The 23,881-nt window shown below is 42.0% G+C and overlaps 1 protein-coding gene across 1 annotated transcript in view; it reads left to right on the top strand.

Annotated features, from left to right (window-relative positions):
• The window catches only part of LOC126267900 (uncharacterized), a 1,063,720-nt gene that overhangs the window by 375,542 nt on the left and 664,297 nt on the right, over positions 1-23,881 (top strand). Inside the window, exons 14-15 of the mRNA XM_049973211.1 lie at positions 1,814-1,985; positions 12,060-12,296. Coding sequence (XP_049829168.1) covers positions 1,814-1,985; positions 12,060-12,296 — 409 coding nt within the window. The remainder of the gene's footprint in view (positions 1-1,813; positions 1,986-12,059; positions 12,297-23,881) is intronic.

Here is a 23,881-nt window from a genome sequence, read left to right as displayed (position 1 = left end):
AGAACGCCTCTCTTGCAACGTCTGCGACAGGAGTTGGCTTAGAATCTCCTCGATGCTTTGTGCTTACTAAATCAACCTGTAACGAAACACGCTGCTCCTCTTTGGATGTGCTCCGTTTCCTCTATTAATCCTGTCTCGTACACGTCCCAGATTGACAAGCATTATTCAACTATTAGTCGAATGAGGATTTTGTAAGCTACCTCCTTGTGGGTGGACTATATTTCCTGTGGACCCTTCAAGTGAATCGAAATCTGGCAGCTGTCTTACGTGCTATTAGTTTATGTGCTCGTACGACTTTAAATTACTCCGTTCGTATATTCCTGGATATTTAATGGTTGTGGCTCCTTCCATTGATTGTTCTCGAATTGTGTAATCATACGGTAATGAGACTTTGTGCTTATCTATGTTCATACGTTACATTTCTTTACGTTGAGGGTCAACTGCTGACACTGTAATATGTGTCGATCTTCTTAAGCTTTTCCAGCGTTTTCTAGTGTTGCGACTGCGTACAACAGAATCATCCGGCAGGTTATTTGTATACACTGGAATAAGTAACGAGCCTACAACGTTACCTTGGGGTACGCACGAAGCTACTTCTATGTCTGAAGAATGACACGGTGTGTTCTGTTTGGTAGGAAGACTTCAATACAAATTACACAGCTGTTCTCGTATTCCTTGCGCTCGTATTTTGCTCATGGGGCGGCAGTTAAGCTGTATCGAACGCGTTCTGGAAGTCAGGGAACACGGCATCAAACTGGACGCCGGTAGTTACTAATATCTACGTCTCGTGAAGGAAAACATACGACAGTTGTTTCCGGAACCCATGTTTATTCGTACAGAAGACATTTTCGGCTTTCCGAAATGTGATACAATGCGAGCATAATAGATGTTCCAAAATTCTACAGCAGATCGAAGTCAGAGATATAGGCCTATGGTTTTCTGGATTTATTCGACGACCCTTCTTGAAAACGGGAATGACCTCTGCGTTTTTCCGCTTCGCTCCTCTAGGTTACCGCGCTAGCGCTCTCGCCTACCCGGGCGGGTAGTTGCTTTCCTATCTCATACACAATTAATACAGGTTATGTCATATTGGCCGGCCGCGGTGGTCTAGCGGTTCTAGGCGCGCAGACTGGAACCGCGCGACTGCTCCGGTCGCAGGTTCGAATCCTGCCTCGGGCATGGATGTGTGTGATGTCCTTAGATTAGTTAGGTTTAAGTAGTTCTAAGTTCTAAGGGACTGATGACCACAGTAGTTAAGTCCCATAGTGCTCAGAGCCATGTGAACCATGTGTCATATTGGTGTTTGTACAACTTTAAAGGATGAACTACACTATGATGTTCGTCAGTGAAACAGTTTTGGACAAAAAGCGTTTAGTATTTCTATCCTGTGTGTCATCCTCTGTTTCGATGCCATATGTCACACTGTGGACAGATGGCTTCGATCCATTTACTGGTACAACCTAAGATCAAAACCTTTTAGGGTTTTCTGTCAAGTCGGTAGATGGAATTTTACTTTAGAATTCGATGCACATTCGGAGCATGGCTCTCCATACGCTAATTTTGCCTTCGATCGATTTCTGTTTGTCTGTGAGGCTTTGGCTACATATACATTTGTAGTTAAGCCCTCTTTGCTTTCGTAGCAGCTTTGATTTGACTGAAGAATATTTGTTGCCATGAGGACCTCGGACGTAAAGCAATGGCTTTCAGAACATTTGAGATCCTGTGAGTAGAGAGTTTTCAGCTGTAGTAGTGAACAGACCAGACGAGACCTTTGCTGTGCTGTGTGACGTGCTTTACCACTCTGTGCCCGCAGGGAGGAGGAAGAGGACGAGGAGCAGCGGCAGCAGCAGGAGGGCCCCGGCGGCAACGCGACCGCCGTCGACGCCATCTCGGAGCGCCTCGCCGAGGTGGCGGAGCTGGCCGAGCGGCTGGACGCCGCGCTCTGCGCCGGAGACGTCAGCGTGCGCCGAGTGCTCGACTCAGAGGTGAGCAGGCAGTCCGCGGGGCACAACCACCCTCTCCCCGCTTACCTACGTTAATGTGGCATCGATTTTTGCGACAATTAATATTTTGCAAATAAGTTCACATCATTGAGCGATACGTTTGCTACCTTGTTTTCTCAGTTTATGTACATTCCCCAATACTAACCCTGCATCACGTTCAAAAGTTCCTTTTCATTCAACACAGCAGATGAATTCGATTACTCTATACCTCGTGTACACCTGATAACAAAAATCATATCGTATTTCTGAATAAAATATTCTCTGGTTTCCAACCGCGTCGATTGCTTAAAACTACTCGAGCTTTCGGCCAAGCACTCCTTGGCCATTGTCAAGTGTTATGACTGCAGGTGGGCTGTTGGTGCGCCCTTATATACGCAGGAAAGAACATGAGAGGTATTATCGCCTCCGCTATACAGAGAAATCTGAGTTTGCTGATCATGCGTTTGAACACGGTCACCACATAAAATTTGACGGTACCTCTGTCGTGGCTCGCACTAACGGCTTCTGAGACAGTTTAATAAAGGAAGCTATTGAAATAAAAATTACCGCAAACACCCTGAATAGAGACGGTGGCTTGCAGCTCAGCGCTGCGTGGGATCCAGCCTTCGCGCGCTTGAAGAGGGCACATCGAACGCCGACTAAAAACATGCCCATATATGGCAATGTCATGGGCACCAGTGACGTCATATTCGACAGCTATGTATGTAATGGCGCACCAACAGCCCACCTGCAGTCATCCCACTTGACAATGGTCAAGGAGTGCTTGGCCGAAAGCTCGAGTAGTTTTAAGCAATTGACCCGCGAGACTCTGCATTCATACATATCGTATTTCTGCTCTTCTGGAATTGGGTTCCTCGTAACGTTTGTACCAACATATGTAAAAATGTTCAAATGTGTGTGAAATCTTATGGGACTTAACTGCTAAGGTCATCAGTCCCTAAGCTTACACACTACTTAACCTAAACTATCCTAAAGACAAACACACACTCACATTCCCGAGGGAGGACTCGAACCTCCGCCGGGACCAGCCGCACAGTCCATGAGTGCAGCGCCATAGACCGCTCGGTTAACCCCGCACGGCCCAACACATGTACCCAACCTCTCTTGTACTGACTTTCACTCCCTCTCTCAGTCAAACATCCATTGCTCCTGACTCTGAAATATCTCCAATACGCGAAATCCAGCATACCCTTTCTTCTTCCCGCTAATCATAGATACTTTCGGCTTAAAGAACCTTGCTCCTCATGAACACATACTCAAATATTCACCTATTCTACAAGCGCCCTTCACGTAACATCAACCTCATAAACTCACTAAACCATTCACCCACATCTTTCTTTCACAGATCACTTTTCCCTACCTTCAGTTTCCAAACGCAGGTCCTTCACAACAATCAACACATCACCAGGCACCACCATCTACCACATCCATAAGCGACGTGAACATCGCAATTAACTGTACTGTAAACAAAACGGTCTCGTTAATATTTCAGCACAAAATCCCAATCTTCTTTAAGCTTATTAATTGCAAAATACCTATTTATACACATTTAAACGAATTCCAACTGACAAACTATTAAATTTTCTATCACATGATCGTAAAACGGTATTTTGTTCCTTGATCGGATTGTACTTGCACCTGGAAATCAAAATAAAGGAAAACTACAAAAAAAGTCGGATGAAAAACTCCTTTAGCTCACGCAAGAGAACATAATCTTGTGTTGGCTACCACTATCGGAATACACTCAGATTAACATCTGCTACCATGCTGTAGGAATGTAGGGTGCCCACTTCTTATTAGGAAAAAAGGCAAGGGGTAACCTACTGCACGTATAGGACCTACCGAAAACTTGTTAGCTAAACAAAGCTGCATCATCAAGAAAGCAATAAACATAGGCAAAAAAATTATATAAGCTCTTTGCTTAAGAAAAAAACTTGCGAAATTCACTGACGTAAATATAAACTGCATGAAAGAAACAACAACAAAAAAACAACCGCTGTTAAGATCAAAGCTTGATAGAGCACAAGCATTTGACCAAAATTTGATAGATAACCGTAATTAAGAAATGCAGCATTATAAAATTACGGCAACAAAGCGGCAACTATCCAATAAGAAATGCACCCCAGAAGTTTGTCCGCTAAGTGGTCATGAGTTATGTGTGTTCAACAGCGCGGCTTTCACGCGCAAACTGGACGTTGTCCAGTATTCGTTGAACGTACCTGTGGATTAGCAAAAATTATACTTCGTCAACAACGACAATGGGTCTTGTGGAACCTCGGCGTCTACATGTCGCTCCAGTACTGCTTCGGCAGTGCAGCGTATCCCCTTAGCAAGTTAAAGCCATTGGATTACACGTAGTATACTGACTTATCAGTCAAGTTTTATCCGCTAAACACCACAGAAAAGTCTCATCTGACGTAACCGGCTTCGTATAATTCGAAGTTTTGTCTAGCATTGCCCAATTTAAGCAATTAAGATTGCTTAATCATTGTCGGCACTTTTTACCCTACCAAGACGTAGCTATGAAAAGACAAGGTAAATGGACACACTTCCGCGGCCACGTCTCAAACTGGTGGCGGTTTTATGGTCTTAGCCGCAGCACGGTAGTTATTTGTCAAATTTTCCTCGATTCGACATCTGTGATTAATATGAATTTTTTTCTGTGCCTTATAGACATCTCTAATTCCACTTACACGAGAGACAATAGCATCAACTAAATTAGTTATGAAACAGGGAACTTACGACCAGATAGTTCATAAGCATGCACGAGGACAAATCTTCACTATGGCCATTAAAACTGAAACAGCAAGAAGGATAGCAAATGACGAAATTTTAGTTATTGCGATGTAAAACATAGTAGCAAAAATACGTTATTAAATTTGTAGGTGTTTTTAGAGTAGAAAAATTGCGAAATTTAGTACAAAGAACCGCCAGCTCTAGTAACAACAACGGCTCTAACCGTGCAGTGCGTCGAGTCGAACTGAGCTTGGTGTTCGCACGGTGTTCCAGGCTGCTTCAACACTGTCGCTCGTTGTGACTGAAGATTGGTGGGATGCCACCCTTTATTAGGTATTTCCAACGCATGAGAAATCTGGAGAACATGCTGGGTAGGGCAACTATCGAACACCGTCTCTATCGAGATCTTTTGTTATCTTGTTGAAAGGCATGATGTATCGAGTGATGAATGACTGAAGATGACACGGTATTCGATCGAGTATCTCCTGGTCTCCAGGGCCTATTCGCCGGGTTCCTTTTTTTAAATGACGTTACTACTATCTTTTTCTTGCAGTTGCGCGGAAACGCCAGTAAGTGATTAGTATCAGAATGCAACATCCTTTCACCATTCAGACTTCCAAATAAACTACAATCACTCACTTCATGTGATGAACAGCCCAACATGAAGGCTTGTATGAAGTATCATACAAGAATTCATACCAGGCTATCCATGACAAAAAGTAAGTGACTGAAGTCTACATCTACATCTACATCCGTACTCCGCAAGCCACCTGACGGTGTGTGGCGGAGGGTACCCTGAGTACCTCTATCGGTTCTCCCTTCTATTCCAGTCTCGTATTGTACGTGGAAAGAAGGATTGTCGGTATGCTTCTGTGTGGGCTCTAATCTCTCTGATTTTATCCTCATGGTCTCTTCGCGAGATATGCGTAGGAGGGAGCAATATACTGCTTCAGTCCTCGGTGAATGTATGTTCTCGAAACTTCAAGAAAAGCCCGTACCGAGCTACTGAGCGTCTCTCCTGCAGAGTCTTCCACTGGAGTTTATCTATCATCTCCGTAACGCTTTCGCAATTACTAAATGATCCTGTAACGAAGCGCGCTGCTCTCCGTTGGATCTTCTCTATCTCTTCTATCAACCCTACCTGGTGCGGATCCCACACTGCTGAGCAGTATTCAAGCATTGGGCGAACAAGCGTACTGTAACCTACTTCCTTTGTTGTCGGATTGCATTTCCTTAGGATTCTTCCAATGAATCTCAGTCTGGCATCTGCTTTACCGACGATCAACTTTATATGATCATTCCATTTTAAATCACTCCTAATGCGTACTCCCAGATAATTTATGGAATTAACTGCTTCCAGTTGCTGACCTGCTATTTTGTAGCTAAATGATAAGGGACCTATCTTTCTATGTATTCGCATCACATTACACTTGTCTACATTGAGATTCAATTGCCATTCCGTGCACCATGCGTCAATTCGCTGCAGATCCTCCTGCATTTCAGTACAATTTTCCATTGTTGCAACCTCTCGATACACCACAGCATCATCTGCAAAAAGCCTCAGTGAACTTCCGATGTCATCCACCAGGTCATTTATGTATATTGTGAATAGCAACGGTCCTATGACATAATTGGCATATCCAGGCACGTAGGCTGACGTTTGATGCGTGCAGCCTTCAATTTGCAGTGGTGTTGCAATTCTAATGGCCAGCAGCGTATTTGTAAACGCGTCTCTTCCCTCGGTTCTACGGAATGACGGAGGAAAGAGCTGAGGCCTCGACGTAGGCGGCGCGCCGCCCTCCCCTGACCCGCGCGCTGCCCCCCTGTATGGGGCAGAGAGAGTCTCGGTGGGCTATGTGGGCGGCGGGGGAGGGGGGGGGGGGGGGGGCTTGGTGCGCCTGAAATACGCGAAACGTAGCGGCAGCTGCAGAGTCTGCTCCGTCTGGTGAAGCTGGCCCCGACTTTCGAGAAATATACATTATTTTCAGGGTTCTTCTTAGGTATGCCATAGTTCTAGAGTTCTCTGTACAAAATTTAAAGGATTTCGCGAAGAAGACACTAGTAATCGGAAAAATTTTAATACTGCAAAAAAATTAATTGCCAAACGTGCGAAAATAAAATTGTGATAACAATTCTGAATAATTCCCCAAGAGTTCCACAGAGAACCTTAATGACATTTTATTGAGTAGGTAATAATTCATGAGAACTGTATCGAAAAATCTAATGTAACTTCTTTTAAAGGTAAAGGACTTCATATAGAGAGCTATCTTCATATCCGGTACTTAACTGTAGCAAAGAGCATCAAATTAAAGACTTTGTAATACGACGCAATAAGTAGACGAAAATGGCAACTACCGTTAGGTTGCTGGGGTTGCAGTCTGACACGATGTGTGCCCACTTGCATCACAACTAGGGCAACAAAGATCAGCTTCCGAACGAAAAGCTATATGTTAGTGAAGTAGGTCCCACATTATTTCAATTATAAACGATTACATTCACAAGAAATTTCACTAGATTTTTCGATAAAACTGTTGGTGTGTTATCCAGAACTATTACCGGAACTGTCATCAGAAATCTAGTGCCATTTAGTATATTTTTGTGGTGAAAATAGGTCCCTCATTATTTCAGTTACTTGATATACTATTATATGCACAAAAAATGACATTAAGGTTTTCTGCACAATTCTTGGGAAGCTATTCAGAATTGTATCCACAAATAATTGGCAAATAATTTTTTACAACATTAAAATTTTCCCTGTTACTACTGTTTTCTTCCCGAAATTCTACAGAACTACTCAAAATTGTACATAGAACTCTAGAACTATAGTAATCTATAAGAACTCTGAAAAAATGTATATTACTCGAAAATAGGTTGCCAACTTCACAGCTATTCAGAACTATGATCAAAATTTTTCCATAAAATCTACAGAACTATTACAAAAATTTTACTCCCGAACTCTGGAACTATAGCCAAGCTACCAAGAACTCTGAAAAAGATGTGTGCTTCTCGAAAGTCGGATGCCAACTTCACATGACTGTCGAAATGGTTCCCTCACTACCCCAATTATCTCATAAACCCTTCTCTGCACAAAAAATGTCATTAGGGTTTTCTATAGAACCCTTGGGGAAACTTGATTATTATTTTTTTCGCAAATCTGGCTATTAATTTTCTTTATAAGATTAAAATTTTACCAGGTACTATTGCTTTCTTCGCGAAATTCTGCAGAACCATTAGAATTTTGTACAGATAACTCTAGAAGTATAGTATGAAGAACTCTGCAATAAATGTATATTTCTTGAAAGCCGGGTGCGGGTCTGCTCGCACCTGCGAGTGCGCCGCGCGGCGCATCCGGCGTCCCGGCACTCACAGGCCGCGCTTAGGCTGCGCCGTCATCGCCGCAAACCGCTCCCTTCTCAGAACAGAACGCACCAGCAGCTGCGCTCCCCTTCTCGACGATGCGTCACCGCGCCCTTTGCTTCGACGAGGCCTCTCCCAAGTGCCTAGTGCGTGACGTCTGACTGCTCCTCTGCTGCTCCCGTCTTGGTGGCATCAGTCGCTAAAGCGGAAGATGCTCGTCGTGAAATACTCTCTGCTATTCAATATCTCCACCGCTGGTTTTACACGAGTTTCATCACTGTGTTAGTTGTTGTACTCTCTGTCATGTTCCTCGATCTTCTTCGTCTTTACTTATCTGTAGGTAGTAGCCACAATGTAGCTATCACTCTCCACAGGAGTTCGCGCTGTTTTGGAACTTCCTGCCAGATTTTACACTGTGTGCTGGAGTGGGACTCGAACCCGGAACCTGAGCTATCCACGCAGAACTCACGACCTGCTCTGGTAGATTCAGTTCTGCTAGTACCTCTCCTCCAGCCCCTAATTTGAGTTTTTAAGACATTACTTATGTATTTGAAAAAAATGTTGTATGTATACCTTGTTACCATATGCTGTGGATTTCCTGCATATTATAAAATTAAAAGCAGTTGTTTTCTTTTAAAGTTTGTCATCTGCTACCATACAGAACTTAATGTAGAACGGTTATTTACTTAGAAAATTTACGATTGGGCATGTCATGGTTATGCCTACCATTAACTAATATTTTGTGTGTGTGTGTGTGTGTGTGTGTGTGTGTGTGTGTGTGTGTGTGTGTGTGTGTGTGTTCTGAAGAGGGGGTTCCGGGTGTTTATGGGTTGGTGTTGTCTGATAGTTCTTTGGGGGCAAAGAACTTCAATTATGACTTTTTGTATTTGAGAGTTCTCTTCAGTTATTAGTTTTTGTGTGTTGCTGTTGCTGCATTTGAGAATTTTCAAGGCAGTGTTTGGCTATGTTTCTTATCCATAAGGTATTCAGCAAATGTAAAATGACAAGTGTTGTTTTGCTCTTCTGTGTTCAGTATATCTGATGTTAAAGTTCCTGCTTGTCAATCCTACATTAACTGATTTGCAGTCTTGGCATGTCAGTTGATAAATACTAGATGTGTTTGTCTGTGGTTGTGTTGGTTGCTCTTATTTTTCTCTGTACTGAGTTATCCTGTAGGCTATTTTAGTCCTTGTTTTTCGAATATGTTACCTATTCTACGGGCTGATTTGTTGTTGTGAGAGTGTACCCTTTGCTTGTTATTATGAGTGTTTCTTGCTCAAGTGTGTTTCTATGTGTTATGTGTGTTCGTGTTATACGTGTTTACGTTCTGTCTGTCTGTGTCAGTAAGATGGTGACAGGTTGTATGTTTTTGTGTGCTGGGTGTCCCCTTCATTTTTGTTTTAATTTTGTGATTCAGTTTCTCTGCTATCGTATCTATTCTCCACAGTTATTTGTTTGACTGCCAATATACTATCCTGCATTGTTTGGGTCTTACCATTGTTTCAGATATTTTGCTTTGAAAGTGAATGAGGAAGATGCTAGCTAGGAGTCCACTGACTCGTACTTAGGATGCATTTACACGAACCATAGAAATTTCACATTGCCGACAATATGGCATGGAAATGTTGTCTGGAAACATTGTTGGCCATAATATGTTCTGGGATGTAGCCAGCTACGGCTTCTCGGCCAAGTTTGCAGCATTGTGTTTCCTGGCCGACAGTTTTTATGAATACATGGCCCACAGCACTGCCGGAGTATGGACGACGGTGAACTAGTGGAAGCAGGTGCAGCTCCTCTGCTTTTACGTGGCATAAGGACAAAAGTTTACTAGAATTTGTGTATTTGCTGGACACAGTTCCGCATTTTAAATAACTGGGGAGTTTATAGTTCCACTTTCTGTACAACCACGGTCATATGTTTTGTTTGGACGGTACGTTCAGTTGTAGGGCATTTTAACTAGCTGGCAGCACCACAGAGTGTACATTCGTTTGTGAATTATCGTACGAGCTTCTAACTAGAAGCGACTTCTTTTGATTTACTTGTGTGCTTAGTAGTTTAATTATTAAGTTTATTGAATGTTTGTGCATTTGCTAGGCACTAGGCTACTGCAGCTTGACTGTGACTACTTCTAACATTTTGACATAATTCTCACTTTATTCCACATGATATCCTTATCCCTCTAGTCAGCCTCCCAGGCTGCCTTTTCCTGCTAGTACCACGTTTAAAATGTTTTAAAGGAAAGCAACTCTCAAAGTCCATGAGAAATGTGTTACAGAAAGCATTATATTTATCGTCTATGTCATTGGCATTATAAACATCCTGCCACTCTCGTTCCTTAACAAGGTTTAAAAAACTATTGCCGTTGGATTAGCTTTCCTACATAGTTTGTAATTATATGTGACTGGCCATTCATCCTTTTACTAACAGAATGCCGATCTAGTTATGAAGAATTTATAAAAATACTGTCTATAGCTGTGCCACTGTTCGCCTCCACCGTAGTTGGGAAAAACACAGTCTGTATCAGATCATATGAGTTTAGGAAACCTACAAACATCCTTTTTCTTGCAAAATCATATACAAAATTAATATTGAAGGCACCACATATAACTAATTTCTGGTACTTCCTATAAAGTGAACCAAGAACCCTCTCTAGCTTGAGCAGAACTGCTCTTAAGCTAGACTGAGGGAACCTGCACAACATTCAAATTTCTGTTCAGTGCAGTGCTGTGACACATATATGGACTGAAACAGAATACTGTTTTTTTTTTTTTTACGTACACGGCTACTCCCACTCCGCAAGGAACTCCTTGAAAAACAGCCATCTAATCAGTACCCTGGCAAAGGAAGCTTCTGACTTGTCAAATTGTGTAATTGGTGCTCCGATATGTCAATAATGTCGGAGTCAATATCTATAAGTAGTTGACTAACTTTATCTCTAATACCTCTTATATTCTGATGAAACGTCCGCCCCCAGTAACTCAGTGGTCAGCGCGACAGAATGTCAGTCCTAAGGGCCCGGGTTCGATTCCCGGCTTGGTAGGAGATTTTCTCCGCTCAGGGACTGGGTGTTGTGTTGTCCTAATCATCATCGTTTCATCCCCATCGACGCGCAAGTTGCCGAAGTGGTTTCAAATCAAAAGACTTTGACCTGGCGAACAGTCTGCCCGACGGGAGGCCCTAGTCCACGACATTTACATTTACATTTTGATTAGATATGCTAGTTCCTTCTCTACTTGGGTACCTGACCTCCTCTGAGGTTATTCCTTAGTTGGAGGAACTTCCTTTAAGCAGGTATGCAGGTATACTTATCAGCTGACTTCAATCTAAAAAAGGTGCAGCTGTAACTCCAATTACTACAGTAATTTTCCCATGCCATGTTTATGGCAACACTACTCCAGCGACATATTAATGTATAATGCGGCCGATGTAAACGAACTTTTACACTAAACCTTTTCGAACCCAAAGATGTGTGAAACAGCATATTTGTTACAATCAGTTCGCCTTCTGGTTGACATGATGAACGATGTCCATCCTTTCACTCTTATATGTCGTTTCTGTCCCCATCCTTCCAAGGTCTTTCCAGTGCTTTCTGTTACTTCCTCCATCCAGTTGCTCCTCAGTTTTGCTCAACGTCTTCGATCTCCTGTTCTTCCGAGCATTAGAGCTTCTTTTAGTGTGTCTTTTGCTCTCATGATATCCTCAAAGTTTCTAAATGTAATGTGCAGTATTTTGTCCTCAACGATTTAATTTTGTTCCAAGACTGTTTTATGTTTTACTTTTTCAGTCGTTGAATTCGTTAGGATCCTTCTCCAAACACACATTTCAAAAGATTTCCTGCGATCCAGTTTTTCAATTATAGCAAATCGTCAGCGCTCATTTTTTGTTGTGGTGGCCGCAACCTCTCAGGCTGCCGCGGTTGCATCTCTTCAGTCGTGCCACGCAGCTGATGACGTGTTGTTGCAGAATTGGGGCTCGGGCGCGAAGCCTGGCGACGGCGACGCGGGCGGCGGCGCGGCCGGCGAGCGCTCGGACGATGACTTCCTGACGGCCTCGGAGTGCACGTGCACGCGCAGCTCGTCCTTCCACACGGCGTCCGAGTGCGCCAGCGGCGGCGGCGCCGCCTCGCCCTCCTCCTGGTGGGAGGAGGACCAGCCCGAGGAGCAGTCGCAGCCGCAACAGCTGGTCACCACCTCTGTAGAGGTCAGGCCCTCTTTTTTTCTATCGGAATTTCACTTCTACATCCACATCCATTCTCTGCAAATCTGTCAAGTGCGTGATACAGGGTGCATCGCACTGTACCAGTTATTAGGAGTTTATCTCTTCCCATTCTGGAAGAATGACTGCTCGAACGCCTATACGTACGCTGCTCTTAGTCTAGTCTTGTTTTCGCAACCTCTACACAGGCGACATGAGGAGTGTTATGGCATATTCCTAGATTTCTCACGTACAGTTGGTTCTTGAAACTTATTAAGCAGGTTTTCACAGGATAGTTTACGTCTAACTTCAAGCGTTTGCCTATTAAATTCTTTCAGCATCTCTGTGATATTCTCCCTTAGGTCAAAGAAACCAATAACTATTTGTGTTGCCCTTCTTTGAATATGTTCATGTCCCTGTAAGTCCTATATACACTACTGACCATTAAAATTGCTACACCAAGTAGAAATGCGGATGATCAACGGGTATTCATTGGACAAATATATTGTACTAGAACTGACTTGTGATTACATTTTTACGCAATTTGGGTGCATAGATACTGAGAAATCACTACCCACAACAACCACCTCTGGCCGTAATAACGACCTTCATACGCCTGGGCATTGAGTCAAACAGAGCTTGGATGGCGTGTACAGGTACAGCTGCCTATGCAGCTTCGACACGATACCACAGTTCATCAAGAGTAGTGACTGGCATATTGTGACGAGCCAGTTGCTCGGCCACCATTGACCAGACGTTTTCAATTGGTGAGAGATCTGGACAATGTACTGGCCAGGGCACCAGTTGAACAATTTCTGTATGCAAGACCCGTACAGGACCTGCAACATGCGGTCGTGCATTATCCTGCTGAAATGTAGGGTTTCGCAGGGATCGAATGAAGGGTTCAGCCACAGGTCGTAACACATCTTAAATGTAACGTCCACTGTTCAAAGTGCAGTCATTGAAAACAAGAGGTGACCGAGACGTGTAACCAATGGCACCCCATACCATCACGCCGGGTGATACACCAGTATTGCGATGAGGAATACACGCTTCCAATGTGCGTTCACCGGGATGTCGCCAAACACGGATGTGACCGTCATGATGCTGTAAACAGAACCTGGATCCGTCAAATAAAATGAGGTTTTGCCATTAGTGCACCCAGGTTCGTCACTGAGTACACCATTGCAGGCGCTCCTGTCTGTGATGCAGTGTCAATGGTAACCGCAGCCACGGTCTCCGAGCTGATAGTCCATGCTGCTGCAAACGTCGTCAAACTGTTGTTGTCTTGTAAACGTCCCCATCTGTTGACTCAGGGATCGAGACGTGGCTGCACGATCCGTTACAGTCATGCGGATAAGATGCCTGTCATCTCGACTGCTAGTGATGCGAGTCCGTTGGGATCCAGCACAGCGTTTCGTATTACCCTCCTAAACCCACCGATTCCATATTCTGCTAACAGTCATTGGATCTCGACCAACGCGAGCAGCAATGTCGCCATACGATAAACCACAATCGCGATAGGCTACAATTCAACGTTTATCAAAGTCGGAAACACGATGATACGGAGCATTTCCCCTTCTTACACGAGGCATCACAACAACGTTTCATCAAGCAACGCCGATCAACTGCTGTTTGTGTATGAGAAATCGGTTGGAAACTTTCCTCATGTCAACACGTTGTAGGTGTCACCACCGGCGCCAACCATGTGTGGAAGCTCTGAAAAGGTAATCATTTGCGTATTACAGCATCTTCTTCCTGTCGGTTAAATTTCGCGTCTGTAGCACGTCATCTTCGGGGTGTAGCAATTTTAATGGCCAGTAGTGCAGTGCAGGTTCCAAGCACTTGACCAATATTCTAAGTAATATGCATCGCACGAGTTATCATTTTGTAGACGGATAGTGTTTCCCTAGCATTCTACCAATTAACCAAATTCCGCCACTTGCTTTACCTTTGACTGAGCCTATGTAATTGTTCCATTGCGTATCTCTACAAACTGTTACACCTAAGAATTTCTATGAGTTGTCTGTTTCTAACTGTAGCCCACTGATATTGTAGTCAAATCACAAAATATCTTTTTTTCGTTTTTTGAAGTCCAAAATTTTACTTTGCTGAACATTTAAAGCTTATTGACATTCTTTTACCACTTTGAAATCTTATCATGTTCTGACTAAATATCTGTGCAATTTTTTAGACAATTTCATTACAGGCAACTGCATCGCCTCCAAAATGTCTGATGTTACTATTAATATAGATGAAATCTTCTTGGGTTATAAGCAGAGCCATGGTGCCATGTAGAAAGTGCTTCTGGAAGAGATGTCGCAGCCAGGACTGGTGTGGGATGATGAAGGCGGCAGGGTGGAGGGGTTCGGGCACCGAGTCCAGCTGGTGTGTGTACTTCACCCGCTACTTCCATGTCAGTGCATTCCTCCCGTATTTTCTGCTAATTTGCTAATGCCATGTCCCGAGAAGAGCTCAATTGGAAACTGCAGTCGCTATTGATGAGATCGTCACGTATTCTTATTCCCATAGTCTCTTTGAGGAACCACTGAACCCGTTGGCATGGCACAGCACCTTTGTTTGTTCTAAACCAAACATATGTCCTTTCTTGATGCTGTGTTCTGCCACTGCAGACCTGTGGGTTTGGACGAGGCGAACAGTGTGGTGAAATGCATCACTAGGTCTGGTCGCTGCTTTGCATGCCACGCTCTCAACAGATGCTGTAAACACCAGATGGCCACAGCGCTAGTTCGTCTTTCATTGACCAAACATACAGTTGAATTTAATTGTTGAGCAGGAATTGGTTTTTATGTTGTTCTCCATTATCCTAGTAATCTTGACTGAGGCCTGTCCTGCAGATGGAAGACATGCCAGGTGCTTGGTGTCTTCTTCTGGACTGTTTTAATTTCTCTGTTTGTTTAGATGGAGAGATCTTGTCTGTTTCTCTGAGTAGCCAATTTTGTGAAAGATTTCACATACTTTCTTTAAGTCTGTAGGCAGCCTTTACTTGTAGCATATGGCTTACACACTATTTACCAGGGTGATCAGTACAAGTTTGTAATATGCTGGACGATGGCAGCTATTGGCGTTCACGTCTAGATGCATGCATGTCTTCTTCCTGTAGATAGAATGGCGTATCATGCCATCAGGGTTCTTCTTTATCAATAAGTCTAGAAAACATAGAGTGTCTGCTTCTACCTCCATGAGGAATCTGACATTGGCATCTATGCTGCTGAAGTGGCACAAAAATTCTTGTAGGTTTCCTTCACCACGCGGCCAAACCTTGAAAGTGCCGTTCACATATCTGTAGAATCCCTTTGGTTTCAGACACGTGCTTTTGAGAACTGTTTCCTCAATGTGTACTGTTCTGGCGTAACGACAAGCGCCGGCATGAAGATCAAGAACAATACAGCAGAGCGGGCTGTGAGACGACGTCAAAAGATTGCGATGCCTAGCACTAGAGGGGATCCCTCAACCACTCCATTTGTCAACACTGGAAGTAGGTGTTGGTGAATGTGTCTCAAAACATTTTCACCGTGTTATTGTTGTTGAAATGACTCTCTAATACCACCAACGAATATTCTAGCATTACCCATACAAAGAGACGCATGATGTCGAAGCTTACTACATAATCCTCATCCAGACATATCTCTACAAACACTTTCATAACCTCTGTCGAGTTTTTGATGTTCAAATGGCTCCAAGCACTATGGGACTTAACATCTGAGGTCATCAGTCCTCTAGACTTAGAACTACTTAAACCTAACTAACCTAAGGACATCACGCACATCCATGCCCGAGGCAGGATTCGAATCTGCGACTGTGGCAGCAGCGCGGTTCCGGACTGAAGCGCCGAGAACAGCTCGGCCACAGTGGCCGGCAGTTTTTGATGTGGTGTGGGCTGTACCCACTACCAATTTTCGTAGCTATGCCAGGCGTTTGGTTATGCCATATGATGATGAACTTTGTGAAGTTTTGGTGCGGTGGTACTAGTGCTCTGGAGTACAGCATTTGACAATATCCTTGCCCAGTCCTGCATCATTGTGGAGTGAGATGATCTTCCTTGTCACATCAGGTCTAGTATTAGACAAACATATGGTCAGAATGCTGTATCCAGCAGGTTCCACCACAGCGCTCATCTTGGCCAAACAGATAAGTCTGTAGTAGCATATCACAACAAACAATACGTCTGTTTTTGAACGAACAAAGATGCTGTGCCATGCTAATAGGATCAGGGATTCTGTCATCAAATAGGCTGTGAAAACATGAGTACACGATGATCTTGTCAACTGGGACAACAGTTTCCAACTGAGCTTCGCACTGGGTGTAGCGTCAGCAAAAATAAATCAGGAACGCTCTTCGGTGTAAGCAGCAGAGGTAGCATGCGGAACAGACAGGCAACACCAGGACCCCCTTTTAGCCCACTGAATTCTCCCCCCCCTCGAACACCACCATCAGTTGCATCATCTATTCTGGGGGAACACTGCTGAACATGAACCTGACACGTCACCTGAAGTTCACAAGAAGGCAACTCATTGAAACATTATGACAACATGAAGCTGCAACTTGGCTGATAAATCAAGAAAAGTTCACAAAAGAAATCTGGCGAAAAAGCCTGCATTCCCACTAATAATATTGTCTACTAGACCATCAATGTACAATGTGAACAGAAATGGTTCCATTTGTATGGCTGTTAGGGGTACAATATGATGTTCACTTTAGAGCCTCTTGTAGATTGCTCTTTAACCAGTTAGACACACTAACAGTAGCCTCACAGAACTTTAAAAAAAAATTCTTATGAAGTTTGCCATCAAGAATCAATTACAGTTTGACTATAACAGTTAACATCCATATATACAATACTGAACTGATAAAGAACATACACTATCCACCACTCAGCCTTAATGTGACGCAGACTGGACTGAGTTATTCATCCATAAAAATCTTTTGGTATTGACCAGGTGCTGGCAACGGCTCAATTTGGGTGTGAAGTGGGGGGTCATGGGATCAGCACACAACTCTCCTGGCCACTGTTAGCTTTCCAGAGCTTGCATCTGCTACTTCACTCTCAAGTAGTTCCTCACTGGCATCACAAGGACGAAAGCACTACATTCGAGCCCCCCCACTGAGGAAACATACCTGGCAGTACCAGGAATCAAATCTGGGCCCTCCACATAGCAGCCAAACACACTTACCACTCAGCTACTGAGGCAGGAACACTTGTGTTATATAGAAAGTGCAAATAACTAAACTACTTTTAACAATGATAAATCGGACAGAAGTAAGGGTAATGGATGCCGTACTCCTGGGTTTAAAGTATTTTGTGCTCAGAAGATATACAGCATTGCCTATTGTGGAGGAGAAGCTGTAGTCAAGAGCTGGAACTCCATTACCAACAGTACTACAGTATTGTTAAATCTTCCATCCTGTTATTAAAAAAAAGCGAAATATCTGTACTATGATCATAAAGTAAAACTCTCTAAGTATGTTACAGACATGTCAGTCTTGCTGTATCTCTGGTCAAACAACAGAGGGACAGAGTTAATGCTAATTGTTCATCTATTGGTAATCAATTTTTACTATACATAACCTGTGACAGTTATCTACATCTGCCCTGCATCCAAACGTTTTAAATGTCCTTGCAAAGCACTCTATTGTCGCATTTGTGCCTTTAAAATGAAAGAGTGTGCATCTCTTGAAATATCAGCAGCTGTCGAAGATGTCGCCTGCCTGCATTTCCCTAAGTCATTTTAATATGCTCCATCATAAATTCAACAAAAACTTACACAGCTTTCTGAGGTTTACAGTGAATGTGATGCAGCATGTCATTCACATGCAGGTAGAAATATGATTCACCTAACCACACAACATAATTCAACTTAACCACATTTTTCTATTTGTTACAGGTGTAAGCAACCCCTTCTTACATGCAGTTAGCTCGAAATATCCATATAATACAATTTTACACAGAGCAATCATTCTGAAATAAATAAGGGAGTCTTACTAAAAATCCTATCTCATATGGAAGTGAGTTGCAGCCAAGAATAGTCTTGATCTAGTATCATCTTCTTTTAGTTGCAACTTTAATGAAAATGTTTTCTAGGCCAGGACAGAATATAGTGTGACATAACGACAAAATTTGTCACTTACTTCATTTGATAATATTTGGTATGCCTAAAGACCATTACAACCTTTTTGTTCAAATGTACATTGTACTCTATATAATATACAGTGAGTCAGAAACCTGTTAGTTTCCACCACCATTGTTGAAATTCTGAATACTAGTATACATTCCTAATTCACTTGCCTCAAGCTCCAGCACATTTTTATTTAATGAGCTTATATCAACAAGGAGGTAAAAGAACTAAAACACAGTTTCATGATAGTGGTATTAATATTATGATCAACCCTTTTTTAAATTCTGTGAGAAACATTTACAAAGAAAAGAGACTTGCAAGAAATTTACATTTTCGAAATATATGTTCCACAGGTACAGTGTTTTTATTTTATTTATTTATCTTTTGTTCTTCACTACTAGTTTAGGCATTGTAGCCCCATTCTGAAGCAATCATTTCTTCCCCAGCAGCAAAGCGTTTACGTTGGGATCTGGCATCATCGTAGCTAAAACTTTGGCTGTGCTCAGCGGTGATGTTGCATCCCAACCTGACAGCGTGGCTGATGAGGGCAGAAAGGAATGCTTGAGAATGGAGATGAAATCTGTAAATTAGTCACAAAGAATAAAAATAAATAAAATGGAAACAATGTAGATGAGGAACGTATATTTCCAAACAAATACTTTATCAGTTAAGAACTCCCAGAGAAAATTCTACTTAAAAAGCAATCAAGAAGATTGACCTACAAGCACTGTTAAATACATTAAACAAGCTATTTAGCATAAAATCTGGAAAAGAGGTAAATAAATCAAAGGCAGAAGTGATGAGAGTAACACAGAGAGGGATACTGAAATTCCAAAGATCAAAACAACGAATAGAAGAAAAAGTGAAATAACTCTGCTCTCTAGAAGGCAAAAGTATAGAAGACGACTGGCTAATGTATGCAAGGCATTAGAAGCGAATTGGTACAAATGCAAGAGTTCTACTGGCATCACACATTTATGCAGGAGTGAGTAAGACATTTCACAAACTGTGTGTCTGAAGTATTACAGCACTGCATGCAACTGAAACACGAAAATGGGCAAAACTAGAGAAAAAAAACTGGACACATTTTAAATGGGCCATATCTACATCTGAATGGATACTCTGCTAGCCATCATCTACTATGTGGTGGAGGGTACGTTGCACCACTTCTATGGATGTTTCAAGTAGGAGAGAGGGAGGGGAGGGGTGGAATATAGAGGTTCATAAAAATTTGAATTTGTGTGTGAATTATAGACATTGGGTGTAGTAAGTGTGAAGCGTGGGAATGTTATACATTATAAGTGTCATTTCTTTCACAAAATGAGTTTTTATCATTATTGTGTTCATGGTATTCTGTTGCATAACCCCTGAGATGTCCAAAGGACCAAACTGTAAAGAAAATGTTTCAAACATTCAATACTAAATGGCGAGACATGGTCTCTGGGCCAGGCAATGCTTTCCTATGGAGTACCAAGTGCCATGCATCAAGGGTGCCCCCATTTGTCTGATGCATAGTTTGTGTGGTAAGCAGAGTGGATGTAAGCTTTTGTATCACTAAAACATGCTTGTAATGGAAGGAGATAATTTGGGTTTCAAAAATAATACACTACTGGCCATTAAAATTGTTACACCAAGAAGAAATACAGATGATAAACTGGTATTCATTCGACAAATATATTATACTAGAATTGACATGTGATAACATTTTCACGCAATTTGGGTGCATAGATCCTGAGAAATCACTACCCACAACAATCACCTCTGGCCGTAATAACAGCCTTGATACGCCTGGGCATTGAGTCACAGAGCTCGGATGGCGTGTACAGGTACAGCTGCCCATGCAGCTTCAACACGATACCACAGTTCATCAAGAGTAGTGACTGGCATATTGTGACGAGTCAGTTGCTCCGCCACCATTGACCAGATGTTTTCAATTGAAGAGAGTTCTGGAGAATGTGTTGGCCAGGGCAGCAATCGAACATTTCCTGTATCCAGAAAGGCCCACACAGGACCACCAACAACATGCAGTCGTGCTTTATCCTGCTGAAATGTAGGGTTTCGGAGGGATCGAATGAAGGGCAGAGCCACAGGTCATAACACATCTGAAATGTAACATCCATTGTTCAAAGTGCCGTCAATGTGAACAAGAAGTGACTGAGACGTGTAACCAATGGCACCCCATACCATCACGCTGGGTGATACACCAGTATTGCGATGAGGAATACACACTTCGAATGTGCATTCACCACGATGTTGCCAAACACACATGCGTCCATCATGATGCTGTAAACAGAAGCTGGATTCATCCGAAAAAAATGACATTTTGCCATTCGTGCACCCAGGTTCGTCATCGAGTACACCATCGCAGGCTCTCCTGTCTATGATCCAGCGTCAAGCGTAACCGCAGCCATGGTCTCCGAGCTGATAGCAAATGTCGTCGAACTGTTCATGCAGATGGTTGTTGTCTTGCAAACGTCCCCATCTGTTAACTCAGGGATAGAGACATAGCTGAACGATCCGTTACAGCCATGTGGATAAGGTGCCTGTCATCTCGACTGCTAGTGATGCGAGTCCGTTGGGATCCAGCACAGCGTTTCGTATTACCCTCCTAAACCCACCGATTCCATATTCTGCTAACAGTCATTGGATCTCGACCAACGCGAGCAGCAATGTCGCGATACGATAAACCGCAATCGCGATAGGCTACAATTCGACGTTTATCGAAGTCGGAAACACGATGGTACGCAGCATTTCCCCTTCTTACACGAGGCATCACAACAACGTTTCATGAAGCAACGCCGGTCAACTGCTGTTTGTGTATGATAAATCGGTTGGAAACTTTCCTCATGTCAGCACGTTGTAGGTGTCACCACCGGCGCCAACCTTGTAACAGCAATATTATGAACATATCCCATACACATCCATCTCAAACAGCTATAAAAAATTCTCACTCTGGAATACAGGAATGTTAAAAATGCAAGACAGATCTGTAGTATCAGAATATTTTCCCTATTTTTTGATTGAAATAAATTATGTACAAAAAGAGATACATTGTTTGTTGATACTCCTGACAAACATGAAATTTGAAACTCAGAATGTTTGACATTTCCACTGCTTATATGTAGAGATGCAACCATTCTCCAAAGCAGGAATGAATATAGATTGCACTTACTACATTTCATAAATGAAGTGTGGAAAGTTAACAACCAATTTTTGTAAGTTCAAGAGTAAATCACTAATTTGGCAAACAAATTAGTTTCTAGTGTAACCTACTGATGTTTCATTGGGTCAAAATTGGTCTCATCCTCGCTAGCACTAATCTTGATCACCTCGAAGTGAAAGTTTTAATGAGTGCAGGATGGTGTTTGTTCAGAGTTGTACAGAAATCCATATTTTAAATTACATTAACACACAAATTTTACTTCCTTCAAAGTTCAGTTATTAAGTGTGGCAACGAGTTTATTTGCTATGAAAAAATGATTACTGCAAATACGGAGATCAAATCATGCACTACCTAACATTCACTACCCAGTGGTGAAGTTGATTGTTCTCTCTTGGCACCAAAACACAGTTTACATTTACACAAAACTGTCAGAGTTTACTCTTAGTACTATCTTGCAGTAATCTGTTAAAAAGCATGAGTGTGGATTGTTACTGTTCTCAAATTGATATACTGTTGAACTCAGTGATTCATTGCATGAATTGGCTTAAATGAACCAAGGAATTGTATTCTTTTTAACAGATTACTGCTAGATAGTACTAAGAGTAAACTCTGACAGTTTTGTGTAAATGTAAACTGTGTTTTGGTGCCATGAGAGAACTATCAACTTCACCACTGGGTAGTGAATGTTAGGTAGTGCATGTGTTGATCTGAGTATTTGCAGTAATCATTTTTTTATAGCAAATAAACTCGTTGCCACACTTAATAACAGATCTTTGAAGGAAGTAAAATTTGTGTGTTAATGTAATTTAAAATATGGATTTCTGTACAACTCTGAGCAAACACCATCCTGCACTCATTAAAACTTTCACTTCGAGGTGATCAAGATTAGTGCTAGCGAGGATGAGACCAATTTTGACCCAATGAAACATCAGTAGGTTACACTAGAAACTAATTTGTTTGCCAAATTAGTGATTTACTCTTGAACTTACAAAAATTGTTTGTTAACTTTCCACACTTCATTTACGAAATGTAGTAAGTGCAATCTATATTCATTCCTGCTTTGAACAATGGTTGCATCTCTACATATAAGCAGTGGAAATGTCAAGCATTCTAAGTGTCAAATCTCATGTTTGTCAGGAGTATCAACAAACAATGTATTTCTTTTTGTACATAATTTATTTCAATCAAAAAATAGGGAAAATATTTTGATACTACAGAACTGTGCTGCCCACATCATCATTGAAAAAAAAAAAAACAAATTAGAAAATATGTAATTTATTGGGAATGCTCTAAGTGCCATGCCAGGGAAGTGACTGGTTGTGTCAGTAAGAATGCTTTTGTTACAGGTGCAATTAATATGGAGACAATACAATTTATTTGTGATGAAACAAATACAGAGATACAGTGGTAATGTTTTATGTGGCAGTACTGTAGTCAACAAAAACCATTTCTCACATATTTTAAATTTTTACAAGAGAATACAAAATTTAATTAGAGGAAAAAATTTTCAGTAGTGACTTCTGTTTTGTACTCAACTCCATTTGACAGATAAGATGTTGCATATTTTACTGTAGAACTTCCTATGCTCCTGAGGAAGAAATGGCAACTTCGTCAATAGGTCTCTCTATTCTGCTACTGATACACTTGTCTCATCTCTCCAATGCAGTAAAACATGGGGTACATCAGCCATGGTCTTTCATCTTTTGAATAAATTGGCTTTTTACCATTCATCTATTCCAGGGTGAGATTTTATTTATAGCTGTTTGAGATGGATGATTACGAGATTTGCTGTCTGCTGTTTACTTTTTTTATTATTTTTGAAACTCTAATTATTTCCTTCCATTATAAGCGCATTTAAGCGATACAAAAGCTTATGTGCGCTCTGCTCACCACACAAGCTGTGCACCAAATAAATGGAGGTACCCTTGATGCATAGCACTAGGAACTCCAAAGAAAAGCACTGCCTGGTGCAGAGACATATCCCATCATCTAGTAATGAATTTTTTAAACATTTTCTTTATTGTTTGATTCTTTGGACAACTCTAGGGCTATGCAACAGCATACCGTGAACAAAATAATGTCAAAAATCATTTTGTGAAAAAATGGCACTTATAATGTATAACATTCCCACCCTTCACACTTACTACACCCAATGTCTATAATTCACACACAAATTCAAATTTTTTATGAACCTCTATATTCCACACCTCCCCTCCCTCTCTCCTACTTGAAACATCCATTAACTATTTTTGGATTCCTTATTATATACGTGACCCTTCTTCAGTAACAGT

This window comes from Schistocerca gregaria, chromosome 4 (assembly GCF_023897955.1).
Source record: "Schistocerca gregaria isolate iqSchGreg1 chromosome 4, iqSchGreg1.2, whole genome shotgun sequence".
Taxonomy (NCBI): Eukaryota; Metazoa; Arthropoda; class Insecta; order Orthoptera; family Acrididae; genus Schistocerca; species Schistocerca gregaria.
This window is presented reverse-complemented; position numbering and strand designations above follow the sequence as displayed.